A 22,787-nucleotide genomic window follows, 5' to 3' on the forward strand; every position below is an offset into this window, starting at 1 on the left:
CATCTGCTAAATAAGTATATTGTTTGTACCATCAATAAACCACCCCATGTAAGTTGTAACTCCTGAGTCATAAATGAAAAATATTCACAAATGCAGGGAGTCTAATGGTGATGAATACAGAAGGTAGACTGAGAACCACACAGTTAACCATTAAAAATTCCCAGGTCACTCCTCCAGGCAGTGATAAACCATAATTTTTGACAGCCAAAATAACTTAAGGAAGGTAAAGGTGTGTTGTAAGTTAAAATGCTTTACCCAAGGTTAAGTACCCTGCACTTCCCTTGAACTGTTATTTTGCACTTTCTGGAAAATATATGGGGGGGGGGGGGGGGTCCCAATAAGATACTGTTTCTTGGACTTTGTAAGGGCTGGATAGGTCAGGTAATACAAACTGTACTAATGCCTGAGTGATTGATTAGCTTCTCTAACTTACACATGTCTTATCAGCTGTAAATTTTTGAAGTTTTGTAATTAATTTTGGTGCTTCATGTGCCATTCATTGGCGGATATTTATTTCTCTTCATCAACTGTGCTCTCTTGTAAGGTAAAGGTAAGTTTGGGCTTGGTCCTAATATGTACATCTGTATTAACTATATATCAACTTTTTGGCTGTTCATGTCAAATTCACAAAACTACCAATAAAATGTCTACATTTTATGCCATTTTTGTCAAGTAAGAATAGAGGAGCCAATGTTTCGTATTGTACCAACTAGCCTACTATGTATGAAATTTCATACATTTAGTTTCTACTGTATTAGGTATAGCCAAGCTACTGTTTCATCTAAAATGCACGAACCATGCTATTATGTGAGCTCTGAGGGAACTTCAAAGGGACAGACTTTTAAGCAGGCAGAAAATTATACTCATTGTTAGATTAGGTCATTAATCTTCTGAGGTAGCATTGCAACATTAAGGCTAATGGGGAGAGGGGGGCGCTTACTGGTCAGGCAGTATAATGTTGTACCCTAGGTTAGGTTAAGAGGTACACATCTTTATTTAACAAATCTTGACTATTTTTGGAGGTTGGGCCAAATAACAAATATAATAGTATAATTTTACACCCAGGCTATAATACCATTAGGTAGTAAAGATAAAGCTTTTCAAAGGTTTCTTTCTACCCTATCCACAACCTACTTTCCAACGGTAGTCATATCAGATTAAATATTAACAATATGGATAAGATAAAAAAAAAACTGAGTTATAAATATAAAAACCTATTCCCTTTTTTGAATAAATGGTAATTCATCATACTTTTATACTGACAAGCAACCTACAGTATTCTGATATTTTCAAATGTACTCATCGATTTAATTCAAGAGTTGATTCCTAAATGCCAATAAAATCTTAATTTCCATAACACTGAAAAGCTATCCCTTAGTTAATTATGGTGTATCATTCAGAAGCAATGTAGGTGGTCTTGGTATAACACTACACTTGATAATTTGAGTTCGGCGGTATAAATAACCTGTCGTTTTGGTATATTGCGGAAAGAGTCGTTTCCTGGAAGATACGCGATACTATACGACCCAGAACGAATTTGTCCATTCTTACCGTCACCCCCAAGCTCTTCGGCGATCTTTTTCCATTGGCCATCAGTAGCTTTCCTGCTGGTATTTTTAGTTCTGTCGTAAATAGCTTTATGTAGTCTGACAGCTTCAATAATAGCCTCATCGTCAATATCGTCCATATTTGCCTGTTTTCCACAACACTTCCGTGATTGTATGCGACGTTTAATTCCAACTATAACCGGAAAGAAGAGGACTCGGCTAAACATTATTGAAGATGCAGAGTGCGAAATGTATGAATTTGTTTTATGTATATAATGCCTTCATGGAAACATAACATTGGATGAGACTCAAATGAAATAATATAAAATGACAGAAAGATAAAAAGGTTATATTGGGTCTGTAGTAGATGTTCTAAGAGGGTGAAAAAGATAGCACTTCTGTAGTAATTGGAAACGGAAGTTGACAGCAAAATCATGCCTTAGGCCCGGTCGAAGGATGTAAACGAGGATGTGTGAGAGAGAGATACTATTTATAAAGCAGGAGGCTGTAATTGCACTGTAAAAAATGCAGATTGAAGACAAATTAAAGTTTATCATGAACCTTAACAATATGCTTTGGATGATAAAAAAGAGACATGAATTAAAGACAGAAACATGAGCACTAGAAGATTAACTAGGAACATTAAAATACGTGCACATCTGCGAAAAATGATTAGCAGATTTTTATGTTGAGAGAGGATGCTGGCATTATAATGAAGGCCAGTCTTAAAACGAGGCAAAATCTGCCATTATATTTCAGTCGGTGCAAAGGAAAAGCCTGGCAAAGTAACAGGAAAGCCAAATTCACATTGGTGCAACGTTAGAAATAAATTTTCAATACCTGAATAGGAAAACCATTTAGGTCAAGATGTACAGTGTTAATCATTTGGCTGACTTCGCTATGTTGGTTAAACTTAAAATATAAGCAAAAGAAAGAAGTATGATGTAGAAAACTGAAAATGAAATGACAAGCAGTAACTTAAGAAAAGTATAACAATACGATGAGCCGTTACAACGCTCGCTCAACCGATTAAAAACTGAGGTGGCAAACAGGTATGGCATAGGTTTTACCCAATATTATTGAACATTGTAACTTCTTAAAGTAAGGTTCGTATTTTATGATAATTTCAAGCCCTAGTTAGGGTATTTTGGAAAATGTTGAATGGCTGAGGGCTTCTTAAGGTTACACTATAGGTAGGTAGTTGCCTAGCTAGACCAAGTCTAGGGTACTCGAGTACTAGTACTAGGTAGTAACCTAGTACTACTAGATATACAAAATAGCCTTGGTAGGCTATGGTATGGTAGTATAGTATATATCTGTGCTTACCTACTTTGGAAATGAGGGTAGTATCATTTCCATTGATGCAATTTGGATGTTTTCATATTGCTGAGACCTTTAGCTAGCTTGCCTACCTATCGTACAGTACTAGGTACCTACTAGGCTACGTAGGTACACTCGACAAGAAAACTGAAGATACAATTTTCATTAGCTTTCGTTCATCCAGTTTCCCATTTGTTTTTACTGAAAAGACTTAATATCGCTAAATTTACTCTAGAATATGAAAATATACTGCAAATTAGCCTACCTATATCATATAAGTTAAAACTGCAAAACAAAACCGTTCAGATACTTATAAACACGATATAGGTAGCTACTATGTCCAAAGTAATTAGAATTTCTCAGATGGATTCGTTCATAGAGATCTGGTAGATAGAATGTGAATTTCTGATTTTAGTACTACCTACCCTATGTATCACGACGACAATATTTACTCGTTTTGCTTCATGAACGGGGATATAGGGTAAAAAACCGCATGGTACAGGGGTGGACCATGTACGATCAATGTGTACAACCCCAAAAAAAGTATATTATAACGCGTCATGACATCGAAGATGGGCATCAGACGCGACTTGTTGTTGGTGAGAAACGGAGCTAAAGACCTCTACTCCGGTGTCAGGACGCGTTATGATGTACTTTTCTTGGGGTTGTACACATTGATCGTACATGGTTCACCCCTGTACCATGCGGTTTTTTACCCTATTGCATCTTTCGTAAGTGGTGAATGCAATTATTTCAGTTTATGTTTGTATTCCAAAGCGATTAAAGTTAGCTGACATCAATGGCACTCAATGTTGCGACGACTAAGGTAGGTTGAACAAATCTAGTTGCATCCGCAAGAGCGTTTTCTATGATGTGAGGAGAAGCCCTAGAACTTCGAGCGGGAAAGCGCAAGTCACTGGATACTGGCTAACGTAACTGATTTCACACTATGGTTACTTTGACGTTGGCATGGATCGAATGCTACTACTATAGTTGCTGTTTACAAAGCTACTGTCTTTAAATATAAATCTTAATCAAGGTTAAAGTAGCATGTCAGCTCAAAGATTTTCTGGCTATATGCTCCCATTACAAAGCAGTTCGTAGTAGCCTACAGCCCTACGCGACTGCATTTCTTTGCCGCGAGGCTGAAAGATCTCCCACGATATAAAACTTTAATTGCCTGTGCAATACATATTGAGTTATTTGTGGTAATAAATATTTTTACTTAACACAGCTTTTTTCGTGAATGATTTGTTGATGAAACCCGATTTTAAAAGTAAAGAGCAAGAATGACGGCACCCGGTGTCTAAAATTTTCACGTCTTTTTACAATCTGAATGCTACGGCAACTGTCGATTGTAGTCGAGATTAGGGTATGAATTTCTTAGAGAATTAACTTGAATATTATGACCCTTCAAATTTTCACTAGCATAGTGCAGCACGATCTTGGCAGTTATATACCGCGCAAGCATAGGCCTATCGATAGAGATACTTAATTCATTATATGCATTTTCTTCTGCCTTTCCCCCATCACAAGTCTCTCTCTCAACTTCTAAAACATACTTTAAAAATAAATATATCTCCACTCAAAAAAAATATATATTATCACTCAATCTCCCAAAGAAAATATAATGAAATTGAGCAGTTATAAATAGGGTATAAGCTTCATATGAGCAGATTTTGCTTCTCTCTCTCTCTCTCTCTCTCTCTCTCTCTCCTCTCTCTCTCTCTCTCTCTCTCTATCTCTCTAACTCTCTCCTCTCCACTTTTAAAACACATTTGAAAAAATATTATCACTCAATCTCTCAAAGTAAATATAATGAATTAAGTATCTCTATAGATAGGCCTATGCTTGCGCGCTCTCTCTCTCTACCGTCATAATATTTCATTCTTTACTGTATTGTTCCTCACGATTTCCACAAGTACTGCCCAAATTTTAAAACCCATTCTCTCATTGTTTAAGATCCGTCTTTAATTACATATGAATTCTACGTCAGTTTAGTGTCAAACAGTACTTATAAATAAGGTTTCACTATAGGTTTTAAAAATGGATGATCGATATTCTACCCTGAACTGACGTTACCAAACCAACAGTAACAAATAATATAGAGCCTGTTTCTATATTCAAGTATAAATGATTATAGGACCTCAACAGATTCTTTATGGTGTAAAGTTGATGGAAATAAAAAAAAAGCAACGAACACTATGATTCGGAAGCTCCGCCCCCTTTCAAGAGTTGCCAGGTGTGGCATTATTGAACAATATATGTCCGAAGATTTAAAAAAACTGTATCTTAAGTTTCCTTGCCGAGTGTACCTACCTAGCTATTTGTTTTTCTACTTGTTCATGGAAGCGACTCTACAAATCCGCGGACGGGTGATTTTCGTGGGAAAAATCTGAAATTAACTACTAAGGCTAAATTACAGGGTTAATTTGGTTGCAAAAAAAGGGATAATACCTAGACATGAATTAAATAAACATTTTGAAGTAACAAGTGAAGTTAAACTAAATAATGAGTAAAGTAAACAATTAAGGGAATAAAGCTTTGCACCTCATAAACCGTGTGCTCGTGTGCTGCCCGTAACTTTGTTTGTGGAGTGAGTGCTTAGGAACCAGGTACTGCAACGTAGTTCAAGTGCAATGTGGAGTGAATCAAGACTAAAACATGTATAATTACAATCAAATAAGGAATTTGGAGTTTCAGTTGTGATAGTGGTAAGGATAAAACCGCCGATTACAAGGTAAAAATAAATTTCAGTTCAAACTATGACCCCGGGAATAAGAAATTTGATACTTTCACTAATATAGGCAACAAAATGTTATTTTATTGTGCTGATTACTACTGCAATCTTGAATAAGATCAATAAACGTTACATATATATGCTAACATTGTTCAAATGAGTGCTGGGAAGGCCGGGAAAGATGGTGGCTTGGCTGTGGTTACGAACGGCAGTCACATGGTTGCCGCCATACCAGATTTCAAAACTGCCTTGAAAACATAATTTATGAAGACCTCACGTGCTTATTTTAGTTCATGTGCGCTTTCATATATATATTATGTTGACAAAACTTCAATCTTTTGAATGTTATGCTTAAAGATGTAATTGTATTCTTGTTTCACCAATTAAATATCGAATGAATAAGGCTGAGCCACGCGATGACGATGGCACCACTGCGGCTTGGAGATCTAGACGAGATTCTCGCTCTAGATCCGTGAGCAGAGAAAGAGTGAGACGTTCTCGTTCCCCTGCTGACTATCCGGGATCGAGCCAACAGCGGCCAGCAAAGATCAAAAGAGACCGCGGCCGTAGGGGCAGGCGGCCGTGGAATTCCGGGCCGTCTGTCAGAAGATAGAGGCGAGACAACATCCCTTGTGATGGAGAGTGGTACACTAGAGCCGGAGGAAGGAGAAAACCAAGAGTTTCTGGCCTCGTATGCAGAGGTTATTGATTTGATTCGTCAATTCAATAGCCTTTCGGAGAAGACAGAAACACCGGCCAGTATGCTTCCTCCTGGAATTGACATGGCGTTTGGACTAAAGAGGGATACCAAGGGTGGCCCGTATGAATTGCCCTTGTTCGAGTCATGCGGAAATCGGTCCCTTGCAACACGTAAACGCAAAGATTGCAGGGAGGGATAATTCCTTAAGATCTAATAGATCATTTAATTTGTTCATGAAACTTACCTGTCAGTATATATATAGCTGTATTTTCTGAAGTCCGACAGAAATTCAAAAACTTCCGGCACACACAGTGGTCGGCCAGGTGGTTAGTACCCATTCCCGCCGCTGGGGAGGCGGGTATCAGGAACCAGTCCCATTTTCTATTCATAATTTTTCTGTCGCCGTGCTGGAAACACCTGTTTTCAGTACCTCCGTCTTAGGATTTTGAAACTTCATGGCCGCTAAATATCCTAATTGTCTTTTTTGATTTATTGACTTGGATTTGTGGCTAGGCATACGCTATCTTAAATTGTTTTGATATGATTCATTTTTGTATATCTGAATCTAGTTAGGCTAGTTTCAGAGGGTGTTGTCTGCTAAGATAGGGTGTGGCTACCGAAAGCTTCGGTAGTTTCCGCACCTCGTATGCACGAGGGCTATGTGTCTTGCTTCTTTGTTGAGATTTGTCATTAAGGTAAGTGTGAGACTTTGTCTAATTCCATAAGGAAGACGTATGATTCATATGTATGCAATTAATCAGTAAACAAAGTCAGGGTAGGCTAACCTACCTGTAGACTATTTTGCCTAACCCTGTAGTATGGCCTACGGGCTATAAATATGTCTCGTGAGGTAATGCCCTTTACGTTATAGATTCCATCTGTATCTTGGAATCTAAGGTGCTCGCTCTCCTATCATTGTGGTGAAAGTGCTACTTCTGTAGTTGTTACTCCTAACCCTGTAATGTTGCCTTCGGGCCCTAAACAGTTTCTCCCCCCCCCCGTAGAGGGTATTGACCTTTCTCTGATACTCTATCGATTGCGTAACTTAGAATCGAAAGTGCTGGCTTTGGAGAGCAAAAGTGAAGTGGCTAAGTGCAGTGACAGTGCCCCTTGTGTATGGAGGGTGCGTCAGATCGGCCTTATTTCGCCTCTAGGCCGGGACCTCTGCTTGACTCCCAGGAACGGGAGTAGAGAGCATGTCGAAAGCCGAAGGAGGGTTACGAGGAACTCCCACCGATCTGATGTGCCTTTCGGTCAGACCTGAAGTTACTCCCAGGCTGCCAAAGTGCGTGGCACGAATCCTGAAGGATTGCTTCTCGTCCTCCGAAGCGTCCCTCCCTGCGCAGGGTTTTGGAGCTTTCGGAAGGACTTCGCGCCCTCTAAATAGAAGCTTTATAGTAAGAGACGTTTCACGTCCTCCTTCTCTCTCTCTCGTCATGCGTTGCAGTGAGAAGTAAGAAAAGGCGAACGTCGCCTGAACTCGTGTACGTCTTTCCACCGAGAAAAGGAAAGCAAGTCATATTAGCAGGACGCTTTTGAGCGCGGACGTCCTAGCTTTGTTGCTGTGAGAATAAGAAGGCGTTCCCTCGCCCCGCGTATTCTCACACGATCAACCCTTCACCTGAGACTGCTTCGTGCAGTCGGTTTTCTCTCCGAGATGTCTAATGCTCTTCCCTGAAGGCAGTTTCGCTTGCATCGACGCCTGTCAGGAGCGTGACACTTTTCTGCACGCTTTTTTTTTTTTTTTTGACGCTCGCTTGGACGGGACGTTCGGATGGACGCCAGCGCGCGCGTGCGGGTGCACGCTAAGCGCGCACCAGTAGACGCCGAGGCCGAGCGCACGCCAGTGGATACCGAGCGCGAGCGGCGCGCCGAGAGTGCTCGCTGCTCGCCAGTGGACGCCGAGCGGGCGCGCCGAGAGTGCTCGCTGCTCGCCAATGGACGCCGAGCGTGCTCGCTGCTAGTCAGTGGACGCCGAGCGCGCACGCCAGGTGTGTCGCCTGGCTGAACGTTTCTGTTGAAGTCTTCAAGCTGATTTGGGCCTAAAGATTTTTTTACCTAACTTCGGTGATCCCTTCTACATCGCCTGCGAAGAATGTTGTAAGTAACGTCAGTGCCCCTTTTTCGGAGGAAGCTCTTAAAAGGGGGAAAAGCAAACTTCGTTTTCGAACCCAGCAAGACCACAGGGTGGGTTTCGTGATTTATAGAGGGTCTTTTGTCAGTACATAATTTGCTTTTTCCGTAAATGTCCAGGATTGGATGGAGTTATGGAAAGCTAAAGGAAAAGATCTCTTTTGCTCTACCGCAGTCAAGACTTTGCGGTAAGGCAGCTATGGGTTATGTAAAAGCTCGACGTCCTGCACGTCAGGACTCTCGGCAACGTTCAGTAGGATTCTTGCAAAGGCACTCATCAAAAGGAGTAAAGCTCAAGAAAGACACTTCCTTTGCCCATACTGCCAATAAATTTTGATACGGGAGAGGAAGCTGGTTGGAGAGTTTCTTCCTCTTCCCAGGATAATTTTGCAAGCTTTTTTTTAGCCCATCTGAAAGGGCTTTTCCAGATGATAGATTTTGTTAGTTTCCTAGTCGGCGGGACTTACGCTGCCGAATTGAACATCGTCGTTCTACCTGTCGTAAGCCGTCTCTTAACAGGATTCTTGCCCCTTCCTCGTTTGAGATGGGAATCGAAAATAAAATGCTCGACTTCCTGGATTACGTTTTGTCAATTCAGTGAATTTCCCCCATTGACAATATTCTATCGTTTTGTCAAGTAAGTGGGTATCCCCTCATTGACAAATTATCTCTTTGTCCCGTAAATGGGTTAGTTCTCATTGACAAACTTCTCATTAACTTTATATTGCGTAAGCGGATAAGCTCTTATTGACAAGATTCGGAAGAGCTCTCATTCATCATTCGCAGACTCGTACAAGAAATAGACTTGTAGACTATCGTCAATGAACGCTTATGTCCAATAACATAAGAAGCTTGAGCTGTCGCTTCAATTCTCTTGAGTTTTGTTTATGAAACTTGCCTGTCAGATATGTATGTAGCTGTATTTCCGAATTCAGCTATAGTATATATGTCTGCCAGGTAAGTATGGAAAAAAAAAAAAAAAACTTTATTGCAATATAATATCATATTTTGCCTTGCGTTATTTTACTACTGGTTGGCTCAAGTCATATACGCTTGCTGTAGTTACCTCTTCGGATGGCAACCGAGAGGTCTATTGTCTATTAATTTAAGGACATTTAATCGTTACTCCCTGCAGCCTTCCAGGAGTTTCCGATTTATCTTTACCGTTGTATGGTAGTGTTTATGACGACACAAACGCATCTATATTTAGCGTTTTCTGTTTCGCTTAAATATACCAGCTTGAGAGTCTCTTTATGCTAAATAAAAATTACGGACCTATTTCTTCGTAGAAATAGGGTAGCTGGCAACCCAGGCATAAAGTTAAGAGACGACGATCGTAAGCTGCTGCTGTCACTGTCCTCTCCGCCAGTCCAAACGAGGCAAGTACCAGCTCGTTCGCTGTCATGCGCTGTAGTTACGTCTCTCTCTCCTGCGGGATTGACTGACTACCGTATCTGTGCTGGCAGTTACGTCTCTCTCTCTCCTGCTGGATTGACTGACTAACTGTATCTCTGCCCTACAATCACGACTTTAGCCTTAGAAGATTGAGGGGATTTCTTACATGAATGAATAAACATTGCATTCGTTTTGCCTTACTATGTTCTCAGAGATATCTCTTACTCCTTTCGGTGCTCGTTACCGCACGGTATAGGACTACGAGTCTACCGCAACATTTCACTATTATATGCTCTCCTGCTTAGGCAAAGCGCAGCCTTTTTAGGGAAGTAAACATACTGTGTGAGGAATGGATGAGCTTGCTGGGGACCATTTCTTCCTAAAGAAGTTTGTTTCCCTGAATAGACTGCAATTCAGACCTCTACAGTTTTTTTCCTACCGGGAAACTGAAAATTTTATTAAAGATCTAGGAATGATTCTGAACATCTCTTGGTGCGTTAAGTATCACTTGAGGTGATAGAAAGAAGGTGCCGGACATCTGGAGAGGGTTTTCAGATGTCCTGGATCATAATCTGAAAGAAGTGGAAGCAATTCTGTCTTCCCTCCAGTCCTGGAAACGAGTTTTTTGGAACCAGTGGTCCATATCAACTCTGATCTTCCACAGCTCTCTCATATCTTAGGAAGTATCTTCTCTCGGTCCCTGTTCGGGTTACGAGAAAGAGCCTATTATAACAACCAGAAACGTAGAATGTAACGATCCTCTAGAGTTCGTTACAGGATTGCAAAAGTCCGTACGAAATCGTCTCGATCGACGGCAGCAAACTACTGACTTCCGAGTGGAATCTTTCTTTAGAAGTATGTTGAGAGTTATGGAGACTTTAGGGACGTCCTTTCATACATCTCTTCGCTATGATATTGAACAGGGATGGATGTTTAGTCTCTTTTCCCCTTTTTCAAACGCTTAGGAAATGTAATAAGATGATTTATACCATCACAGGGAGCGACAATGACGCTAATCGCCCCATGTTGGCCTTCAAGATCCTAGATTCACAGAGGTCACGTCCTTCCAAGGACCTTTTCCGAGAGAGTCGGTCTACTTTATCATGAAAGGTACCTATAACCTCTCCGCTCTGAGTCTGACTACGTTCAGACTATCGAGATGTGTGACAGCATAAGATTGCCGTCTTCCCTTTCCGTTTGAAGAATGGGATAAGCTGGCAGTCACAACTATTAAAGAATACGCAAATATGTTGTTGACGGCCTTTGGGCTCAGAGATTTGCTTCTGTCAAACAACAAAGCCCTTCACGATCTTTGAGTTCTGTGGAATCTCGAAACTCGCTCACCATCTACTTTTTGTCTCACCTGTTTTCTCGGAGTCAGACACTCGTGCGAGATCAGGAGACACATAGTAGCCCTGAGTTTCTTGTTGACGAAGTCGGTTGCGTTTACACACCCCCGATGATCGTTTAACATGAGACCAGGTTGGACTGTCAGGCATTCGTCCTTCGGGACTGAATCGCCTTTTTGCTCCTCGCTCCTTTCTCCTGGCACCAGAAGCTTGAGTCAGGAGTGGCTCAAGGAGTTGATTCGCTAACGGACGTTGGGTTGCGTTCATACCCCAAGGTTTGCTTAGCTTGAATCGCCCAGGCAGTCCAGACACTCATCCTTCAGCGAAGAATAGTGCCTTATGGTCTTCAGGGTACAGCCTTGCTGTCCTTGATGCGTCTGACTGGTCAACTGGTCGGTCACCTGACTTTAGTACAGACTGACTGACTGTGCATGTCCAGATCGAAGCTTTCAATATGGAAACTTAGACATAGTCTGAAGTTCTTGATGTCAAAGCATTCGAACATCTCCTACCTGTTAACTTCTTGCACGTGGATCAGGAAGCCCTTTTTAACCAACCCTAGATACGACAAAGAGGGTTAGTGAGGTTTTTCAGCCATCGTCAGAAGTTTTGGCATTTAGAGAACACAAGGCGGTGCGTTCTCTAAGCCTTCCGTGTGGCCTAAGAATGGAAACCCGTCTTGTTCTTGGGCCAGGAGCTTGGAATCAAGGATGGCACAAGTTAATTGGGGCATTGGGAAAAAAAAAAAAGGAGCCAGAGAGAGTCCTGTGCCCTGTCAGGTCTCTCAAGTTTTATCTACATAAAACTCAAGAAAGTCGAAGTCGTACGGACAATCTGCAGTGTTCCGAAAAGACAGACTTGCCCATATCGAAGAACACCCTGGCTTTATTGTTAAGGAGTTCTTTCAAAAAAAGCTCCTTCATTGTGTTGGCACAAAGATTTGAAATCTTTTGATTTGAATGCTCACGAGAGGTGAGGGCGCGGCCTCGGAAGCATTTCAAACAGAGCATGGCACTCAGCAACATCCTGAGTACCATGTTTTAGCGAAGCAACTCTGTGTTCAATTCACACTCCCTGCGAGATGTGAAGATGGCATATGAGATCTGCTGCTCGCTAGGGCCATACGTGTCTGCAGACACAATCTTGGGGGCAAGTAGTACCACTCATCCTATCCTGTAGAGAATGGTTAGGAAGAGCTCTTAATTTAGTAGTTGAGTCGCCGACAACGGTGACTTCTTAACTCTTAAGCCTTAGTTAAAACACACCTTAACTTTGGCTAGGTTGGTCAGGTGGTGATATATATTTTTATAATATAATTTATTTTACTTCTTAGCCCTCCATGGTATGGTCATATGGTCTAGTCACGTCGTGGTCTCGCCCCTGTTGACAGGATCATCTGGAGTGCACCAGCTATATAGGTCTCTACCTCGCTGGCAACTCTAGTAGCACAAGCAGACTTACGTGGCAATAACCACGAAGCCAGCAATGCTAAACGGTGGAACCAAGATGTAAATCATCTGCATGGATTTGTTTCCCAAAATCCTTCTATTCTGTCCCTTCCCTCCTCCAACGGTGGGATTCAGCTATATATATATCTGACAGGTAAGTTTCATGAACAAAATGATATTGTTTATGATACAATAAAGTTTGTTCATACTTACCTGGCCGAGATATATAATTAAAGTAGTCCCACCCACCTCCCCTCAGGGGACAGTGGAAATAAAAATTATGAATAGAAAATGGGACTGGTTCCTGATACCCGCCTCCCAGCGGCGGAATGGGTACTAACCACCTGGCCGACCACTGTGTGTGCCGGAAGTTTTTTGTGAATTTCTGTCGGACTTCAGAAAATACAGCTTTATATATATCTGCCAGGTAAGTATGACAACAAACTTTATTGTATCATAACAATATCATATTTATTCCCCCTCCAATGATAAAGCAAAGGAAATAATTATACGACACCGAAGGTCCCTTTGCTGTCTAGACAAATGAACCCTAATGTTGTAAGGTTAAGGCCTGGATTAACCTTGGATCAGGTTAAAATGGAGTGCCCTTCGATGACGTACCAAGAGGCTGCTACGTTAGAAGCAACAGCTTCTTCTGTCTTTCAGGCTGCTTCCTGGTTAGACCTTTGGTCAACAGCAGTGGCGAAAATTGCATCCTCGGAAGCAACAAGGAAGTAGTGGATGAACCATTGTTCATTAGATTACTACAGTCAGGTTCCAAGGCGATTGCGTACCTGACAAACGGTAAGTGCCAATGTTTGGGCAAATATCCTGCTAATGAGGAGAGATGCCAGCATTGGCTAGACTATAGCCGCAATGTGGATTTGGATTCCTGTTGCAATGAGGAATGGGGATATCTTGGAATCGCAACTGCTGTTGCCAGAGGTCATACTGGAAGAGGCGATAGATAGAAGAAGGATGGACACTAACGATAGGTTGGTGCAACAGGCAGTTAGGAAAACGTCTAACAGTCAAACTACTCCTTTGGAGGGAAGACAACAGCAGATGTCTCGGAAGAAGACAGTGAGACATAGCATCCCTAATAGAGTCACAAGACCCTCTTCCCCAAAGAGGATAAACTCATCGGCCCTTTCACAATAGAACAACAGAGGAAGGGGCAATAGGGGAAGAGGGAGAGGCTCAAGAAGATAGGATGGGCGCCTCCCACTCCCATCACTCGGCCACACCATGTGGGGGGTTGCCTGGCAAATCACTGGAAGGTGTGGCAGGAACTAGGGCAGAGCAGTGTGGGTGGTGGATGTTCTCAGGATCGGGTATTTGATTCCGTTCGAGGTAAACCCGCCCCTGACAGATCAACCATTACCCCACGTCACTTATGCCCACAAATCTCAGAAGCACATATTCTGCAGGACGAAGTGAAGATTGATGGAAAAGGAGCTGTGCAACAAGTATGCAGTCCGACAAAAGGCTTCTACAGCAGGATTTTCCTGGTACCCAAAGCCAACGGGGAGTGGAGGACAGTAATAGACCTGTCAACGCTGAATCTGTTTATAAGGAAAACCAGTTTCAAGATGGAAACTCCGAAAATGGTTCTACAAGCAGTCAGAATCGGAGACTTTATGCTGACAGTCGATCTAAAGGACGCATACTTTCAGATACCAGTCCATCAGTCTTCTAGAAATTTCTCCGCTTCAGTCTTGCAGGGAAAGCTTTCGAATTCAAGGTCCTGTGCTTCGGATTGACAACGTCTCCTCAAGTTTTTACGAGAGTGTTCACCCTCGTGTCGCGTGGGCGCATGCTCAGGGGATCAGGCTAATAAGATATCTGGACGATTGGCTGGTGATAGCAAAGTCCAGGGAGAAATTACTCAGGACAGGGCGGCCCTCCTGCAGCTTTGTCACAGCCTAGGTATTGTGGTGAATCAGCAGAAGTCGCAGTTGGATCCAAGTCAACGTTTGGAATAATCTGGGAATGGTGATAGACACAACACAAGCCAAAGTATTCCCGACAGACCAAAGAGTAGAGAAATGCAAACAAGTGGTGAATGCCTTTCTGGAAAGCAGACACAGCCAGCAAGACAGTGGCAGGTGGTGCTGGGAATCCTAACCTCCTGGAGAAGCTAGTACCACAAGGAAAGGCTACACCTTCGGTCCCTACAATGGAGGATGAAGGAGTTTTGGTCACCAACAGTAGATCACCCGTACGAGCAAATTCCTTGTCGGCAGAAGTGAGGAAAGACTTGCTGTGGTGGGTGAACGACGACAATCTGACAGTGGGTGTCCCCCTTCAACAATCCTCCCCAGACCTCTTGCTGTTCTCGGATGCGTCACTAGAAGGCTGGGGAGCCCATATGGAGGAGTTGATGGTGTCAGCAAAATGGAGTTGCAAGGACAGAGAACTCCATATAAACGTGCTGGAGTTGAAAGCAGCTTTTCTGGCTCTACAAGAATTCAGGGAGAGAGTAAAGGGACACTCAGCTGGTATTGATGTCAGACAACACCACAGTAGTAGTTTATATAACAAGCAAGGAGGCCTAGTTTCTCGGCAGTTACATGTGATGACAGTTAAACTTCACCAGTGGGCTATAGAGAACCTGGTAGACATCAAGGCCAGGTATATTCCGGGAAAAAGAAACATAGTGGCCGACAAGTTGAGCGCAGGGATCAGATTCTGGGAACGGAGTGGTCCCTACACCAACAGGTAGTGGACAGGATGCTCATGTTGTGGGAAGGACCGATCATAGACCTATTCGCAACCAGGTACACAACAAAAGTTGGAAGTGTATTGTTCAGTAGTCCCGGACGCAGAGGCAGTAGCAGAAGATGCGCTACAACACCCCTGGGACAATCTGGACGTGTACGCATTTCCTCCATTTTGTCTAATCCGTTCAGGTTCTGAACAGGGTAATGCGGTCTCAGAACCTCAAGATGACCCTGGTAGCCCCGGTATGGCCGAAAGCAGAGTGGTTTCCAGACCTACTGGAACTCCTAGTAGATGTGCCAAGAGAGTTACCTCCATGGAGCAACCTTCTGTGTCAGCCTCACGTGTGAGTACCCCACCAGTCGGTGAAGTCCCTATCGCTTCACGGGTGGAGACTGTCAAGTATCTCCTCCGAGAGCGAGGGTTTTCGCAGAAAGCAGCAACTCAGATGGCAGGTAATATCAGAAAATCATCTGCGACAGTATACCAAGGAAAGTGGTCAGCATACTGTGATTGGTGTCGTAGAGGGAACGTGTCTCACTCGGTACCACTATTCAGCAGTTAGCAGACTTTCTGATATATCTCGAACAGAAAAACATATGTCTGTATCTGCAGTGAAGGGGTACAGGGCGGCTCTAGCCTCAGTCTTACGAATGAAAGGAGTGGACATATCGTCTTCATGGAGTTGGCCATGCTGATGAGGAGCTTTGAACAGTCATGCCCACCAAAGGAGCTAAAAGCCCCAGATTGGGATCTGACCAAGGTACTGAGTAGTCTGACACAAAACCCCCCTACGAACCACTAAGGCAGTCCACGGATAGGAGCCTGACCCTGAAGACAGTCTTCTTATTGGCCCTGGCTTCAACCAAAAGGGTGGGGGAGCTACATGGCCTCTCATATCTCATAAAGCACTCGAGAGGTTGGAGATCAATGGTATGTGAGTTTGTCCCAGAATTCGTGGCCAAGACCCAAAATCCAACAATAGTAGACGGCAGATTCGACTCCTTTACCATACCTTCCTGGCAGACTTTGTAGACAACGACAAAGCTGAGATGCTCCTGTGCCCCGTCAGGGCACTAAGGGAGTACTTAAGAGACAAGGCACCTCAGGCCGGGGTGCCAGAGGTTGTTCGAAGTAAGTACAGGGACGGAACAAGAAGGACGTGTCCAAGAATACAATATCATTTTGGCTAAGGGAGACGATCAGAGATGCTTATACGGCAGAAAAGACAGAGGGTCAGATAGCCAGGTGGGAGCTAGAGCTCATGACATCAGGGTGTGAGTGCTGCCCTGGCTTTAAGAAGAACATGTCTGTGGATAAAATTCTGAAAGCTGTGTGTGGAAGCGCCAAACAACTTTCACCTCATTTTATTTGAAAGATGTTGCCCATAGATCCTTGGACACCTTTTCCTTGGGTCCAGTGGTGGCGGCCCAACAAGTGATATAGTTCATCCAGATGCCCCTGGCGGGTCAGTTTGCTCTAGTCTAAGATGAAGGTATGAAAGTAGAATGAATGGGATGACTGGTCTTTTTTCTTTACTACTTTCTTCCTACTCCTTTAACTACGGGCAATATGTGCTGGAACGGACTAGATGCAGGTGAGATGGTCAGCCATACTGTGAAGCTATCTTAGCTGATGATATACTTTTCAGTAGCAACACACCCCTCTGGATAATAGGGAAAAGAGGGGTGAAGGTGGATCCAGTTGCAAGGGACAAGAGTAAACAGTAGAATAGTATCTACACCCAGTGGGAGAAAAACCAATAGATCCGCTTATATCTTTGGTCCTAGGTTCATTGTCCATTCTCTTAGAATTTCCCTATATATTCGAAATGGATAAGGTGGCAAACTCCCATCAGTTGTAGAGACTTTACCTCCCTCCAGTAGTAAGTTCTATCCTAATGTTAAGACCGAAGGTTTGTTTCGTGTATGAAACAAATACCAAATTTGTAACTAATTTGTATTTTTCATAACTAACAAACCTTGAGGTCTTAACAGTTAAAGGCCCACCTCGAACCACCCCTCTAGCAGTCTAAACTGGGTTAGAAATATAACTGATGGGTCACAGGTAGCCATGGGCATTCTGGTATACATGCCCCGTGACCTGGTATAGATGCCATTAGTCCCTGGATCTCACAAGTGTAATTTAATTCTACCGTTTTCCAGCTTGGCGCTAGTAAATCCTAATGTTAGGACCTCAGGTTTGTTAGTTATGAAAAATACAATTGTTCCGATACGTAATACAAACCATCGGTCCTTTAACAATAGGAGTAGCTAGCGGCAGCTGGAACGGTCGTAAGCTTCGAAACAAGGGGAGAACAGTAGTTAACTGCTTGTCCGACAGTCGCGCGCCGCGCGACTGGAGGTAAACAAACATCATTTTGCTTTCGGCCGCGGGTGTGAAGGACGTGTTCGTCATCGCTCTCTGCCCGCTTCATCGTCGTATGCTTTGTTTATATTGTGTTTTCTACTAATGGTTTGTTTGAATTGAAAATGAAACTGTAAGTACACTGTTTTCATTTTCATTACTTAATTATGAACCAACATGGATGTTATCGCCGTAGATGCGGCGATTTCCTCTCTTTCATTTTTGAATTGAACCCTTGAATTATGTCTCGGTGCCGAGGGCGGGCGCGCTCGCGCCGAGTCATGTATTTTGGGCGAAAGTGTGTAATTGAAAAATGTAAGTACTCTTTTCATTATATTTTTGCCCTGTGCGTTCGTTACCGAGAGTGTATTGCGCTCGGCACGAGCCTTTTAATTTTGTATAATAGAATGCAATGAAAGTGGATTCGCAATTGCAATATTTCTTTTCATTTTTCATTTATTTATTTGCATGATTTAATTTGGATCAATTTTCGTTCTTACCCAGGGAATTGATCCTTACGATTTTTTTATGTGAAAATGAAATCGCAAGTGCAGTATTCTGTTTCATTTTCATATATATTTTATGATAGCATCCATATTATTGGATCAAGTTTCCGTTCTTACCCGGAATTGATCTTTTCCCCTTTTAAGTTCTATGAAGTGAATCGCAAGGGCAGTATTCGTTTCATTTTCATATTACTTTTCACTGCTGTGCGGGGGTAGGGGAAGCGAAGGTCTGCCAGGAAGTCGTCGGAAAGCTCTCCCGCGACTCCCTTGGTATCCGATTCTTCGTCTTCCTTCCTGCCCCCCGCTCAGCTTCTTCGTTGTATTTTGTATTTGGGTCTTCCTTGCGTTCGGGGTGGGGCATGTCTTCCCCTCGTGCGTGAGGGAACCCCTCTTACTAATCTATCTATGTTACCGCAGGTGCTACATCCGTGGAGACGACCTTGGACAGGTATGGACCACCGCGAGGCAGGCGTGCCTAGCATCCACGGGCTGCTGCAGCGTCTAGCGAGGTCTGGGGCGGTCTCCACTACTACACGGTCCGCTTATGCTGCTCCCCCCCCTCCTGGTCTACACTCCCCATGCTGTGTCGATGACGCCGTCTGCCGCTACTAGGGCCGCAGCCGTACCGAGGTGGGGTTGCCGCCGCCGCCTGTTTTCTTCGTGTTGCCTGCCCCAGACTTCCGCTGTTCCAGCAGCTCGCCCCTGGACCGGCCGCCAGGACCCAGGTTCCGCTGGCTGCCGATGATTCTACGAGGCGATCGCTGGCCTGCCGTACCTGCCGCTGATGTGATTCCCGCTGTTGGCTTGGCTGTCCCTTCTGGGTCTACCGCTGCCGCTGTTCCTGCCGCTCCTGAGCTGGTTGCTGTTCCTGTCGCTCCTGGTTCCTGTGCCTGACCATGCTGGTCCTGCCCACGGTGTGTCTTCCCCAGTCCCAGGTCCTTCCGGCCTGGATGGAGGACCTGACGACTGTCCTGCGTGAGCTGACGCGGAGAGGAGAGAGGAAGCTGTCATCTTCGTCTTCATCGTCTGCTGCTGCCTCTTCCCCTTCGACTTCTAAGGCCCATAAGCCGAAGAAGAAGAAGGCTGCCTTCCCCCCTAAGAAGTCTCCTTCGGGAACTTCTAAGGGCCCGTCCCACCCCGGTGGGACGGGGGGTCCTTCTGCTGGTCCTCCTGCTCCTTCGGGAGCGGGGCCCGTCTCCCCTTCCGTAAGGAAGAGATAGACGGGGACCAGAGGAGTATCGGTTAGCTCTGGTACTTCCTCGCCTGGTGCTAGCGGCGATGCCGCTACGCCAGGTTCCGGCTCGGTCTCTCGTTCGCGAGAGATCCCGAGTGTACGTTCTCCCTCGGGAGACCGTGCAGCCAAGTTTTGGGGCCAGAGTTCGCTCGGCGCCAAGACGCGGCACGGAGCAGAAGGCTGGTGAGAGACGCTCAGGTGACTCTTGCCAGGCCAGCGGCCGCTCTTGCAGCGACCAGCTGGTAACCCGGGTTTTCATACATTCAACTTACCTGTCAGATATATACATAGCTATCGACTCCGTCGTCCCCGACAGAAATTCGAATTTCGCAGCACACGCTACAGGTAGGTCAGGTGATCTACCTGCCTGCCGCTGGGTGGCAGGACTAGGAACTATCCCCGTTTTCTAATCAGATTCTCTCTGTCGCTGGGAAGGTAAACATATGTTTGCTTTCCCTCCTGATTTGATTTTCGTGTTTCATCGCCATCGATCTTCTGGGCCGACTTTTACAGGGAAGTACTGGATCGGTGGTTTGGCATACGTTTTTAATAACTTTTTAATAACTTTTAATGAATGAACTTCGAAGTTTTCGAAGAATAGAGTATGTGTAACTACCGAAGTTTTCGGTAGACAATTACATAGTTTGCAAGAAAGGGAAATATAAATTTTTATTCATTGATAAAGTGTAATAAATGTTAGAATTTGATTGAGGAAAATAAGGTAACTTCCTATTTGAGGAAGTCAGAAAACATAGAACTAGATATGCTTTCTGTAGAAGCTTTAATAGCCCTCGTTCTGACAAGCAGTTAGAATATTAACAGTACTAGTAGTGTTGTTTCCTCATCACCTTCTTACTTCACAGAATCTACAAATTCATTTGCAATTTGAAGATAAAGGAATGTAGCTCAAGATACGAGCTATTATAAGGTAAGAAGTGATTATAGTGTTCCCCATTGCAATAGAGGGGTGCGTCTGATCGGCTCTGTCTCGCTCCCAGGCCCTAGACCTCTTCCAAGCTCCCTGGCCCGGAGGAGAAAGGAATGTCGAAAGCCGTACGGAGGTTATGGAGAACCCACCGTTCAGGCGTCCCCTCGGCAGGTTCTGTAGAACGTCCCAGACTGCCAGGGATAGCCATTGGAAAGGCATCCTAATTCAATGTGTTCCCCTTTTTATTATCGTCTTGACGAATAAGGAGTAAACATTCAACGGCGTAGATTAAATGAAGATGCAAAGATAATCTCGTCTGGCTATCGGAAACTCAGAGAGACGGAGAAAGGAGAAGTATATGAAAATATATCTATTCTGAGAAGAACGAATTAGATATTAAAGAATATTTGTTGATCGAATGAATTATATGGATCTCGTTTAGTGAGTACACATATATATAACTTTTAAGCTTCTAGCTCCTTGGGCATGAAGCTCCGGTAACGAGGCTCAATGCGCCTAAAGCAGTCTGAAACAAGGCGCAAAAGCGCCTGAAACGAGGCGCAAAGCACCTGAAGGCCTGAATATGGGCGCAAAGCGCCTGAAAGACTATGAACCAGGATCTTTATCGGAAATGGAAGTCCTTCTCATTCAGAAGAAAGGGAGGGCTATGTCAAAAATGGAAGTATTGTCGAATTCTAAGCAAGAACAAATATACAAGAGATCGGAAACCTTCCGCACACAGGATCTTCCAGAAGGCGGAAGATTCCAGATTCGAATAACCTTCCAGACGTACAGAACTTTCCAGGCGAGGATCGCCTTTCAGATGCTCGGACTTTCCAACAAGAAAACTTTCCAAGGGCGATACGTCTTCTAGGATCCAGGAGTATTCTGATCACGATACTCTCCCAGGCGCCAGGAGTATTCGGAACGCGATACTCCTGCTAAGCACCAGGAGTATTTCGACGAGCACGATACTCCTCCCAGGCGCCAGGAGTATTCGGAACGTGATACTTCTACCAGGCGCCAGGAGTATTCTAGGCAAGATACTCCTGCTTAGCGCCAGACACTTTCTCCTACAAGAAGAGCCTGACAACCGCCGAGAGTCCTCCAGGCGAAGGGTGAAAGACATTCGAGGCTTCTCCTGATAGGGACGGGAGTTGTCGCGCAGGCGGCCGTTGCCCTTGTCAGGATCGTCTTAATGCAATAAAGGCAAGAGTAAGTTCGGTTTTTCCAGGCAGGGACTCAAGAAGTAGCACAGGCTGCCGTAGCCCTTGTCAGGTTTAGAGTCGGTACTGCGAATAGCCCTTCACCTTTGTTTCGAAAGGAAGCGCTCTCCTTCGGTTGCTCAATCTTGCCCCAAATTGAGGAATGGAAGATAGAGCAGAATTGTGAGAATTAGTTCAGTATTAGTAAGAGGATATTAAAATCATCCTCCTTCTAAAATAGATTGCAACCAACCATTTACAGAAAGAGGGGCAATCGTTTGGAAGTTGAACAAGATTCGTACGAGCTCTCATTCATTGATTAGAGGCTCTTCCAGATAAGAAAGGCGTAAATACGGACTTATCTCCAAGATAATAAAAGCTGGAGAGATTCTCTTCGATCCTCGGTTGTCATTTGCAATATCTTTCGACTAATACTCATTCGGGATTATTGACGAAATGAACGAAGAGAGTAAGATTTCTATTCTTTCTCTGCATGTCGGAAAGGAAAGAGTGTCGTAGAAGGCTTGCTGTATATGACTACTCTGAATGACAAGTCATAATACGCATACCATAGTTGCCTTTCTGGTTCGCTACGGAATTGTCTATATCCTTACAGGATTTTCCTAGTAAAGACTTCGCTTAAAAGGTTTGTTACGACAATACCTATTCAGCCTCGGTATTTAACAAAGGTTGTTTGCCTAAAATTTGCATTATTGAGAGCTTTCTTAGACTCGAGAATAATTTTATTATATCCATTCTTGAAGGGAGTAACTGGCAACTCAGAATGAATGCAGCAGGCAGTGAACGACACGGCTGTAATTGTGAGCCAATCTAGTACCATCCGGTTCTCGGTCGTGAACGGTTGGTTACATCTTTCTCTCCTAAAGGATCGAATGCTTCACCGTATATTCCCCATACAATCAGGGACTTAACCACGAATTGAGGGGATTTTTTAGGCAAACATGAATAACATCGTATTCGTTTTGCTAAGGATATCTCTCTGCCTCGGCGAGGAAAGAATGTAGTAGGAAAATTCACCTTAAGATAACGATACGCTTAAGCCTTATGCACACACCGTGGTTAATTACAGCGTGTTCCTACTATCCTTACAAGAGTTTCCTAGATGAATGCTGTTTACCACAATGTGATAGGATTATAAAGAATTTTAATTCGGCAGAGCACGATTTAACATTC

At 43.8% G+C, this 22,787-nt stretch overlaps 1 protein-coding gene across 5 annotated transcripts in view; it reads right to left on the bottom strand.

Moving 5' to 3' along the window:
- The window catches only part of LOC135200763 (uncharacterized), a 57,414-nt gene that overhangs the window by 27,236 nt on the left and 7,391 nt on the right, over window positions 1-22,787 (bottom strand). For 2 of the 5 annotated variants that reach the window (XM_064229380.1, XM_064229383.1), the window contains exon 1: window positions 1,552-1,761. The exons of 2 other annotated variants lie outside the window; for them this stretch is intronic. In XM_064229380.1, coding sequence (XP_064085450.1) covers window positions 1,552-1,687 — 136 coding nt within the window. In that variant the 5' untranslated portion in view covers window positions 1,688-1,761. Of the gene's footprint in view, window positions 1-1,465; window positions 1,762-22,787 lie in introns of those variants that run through there. One more of the 5 variants, XR_010311353.1, reaches the window with a different exon arrangement.

This window comes from Macrobrachium nipponense, chromosome 27 (assembly GCF_015104395.2).
Source record: "Macrobrachium nipponense isolate FS-2020 chromosome 27, ASM1510439v2, whole genome shotgun sequence".
NCBI classification, from domain to species: Eukaryota; Metazoa; Arthropoda; class Malacostraca; order Decapoda; family Palaemonidae; genus Macrobrachium; species Macrobrachium nipponense.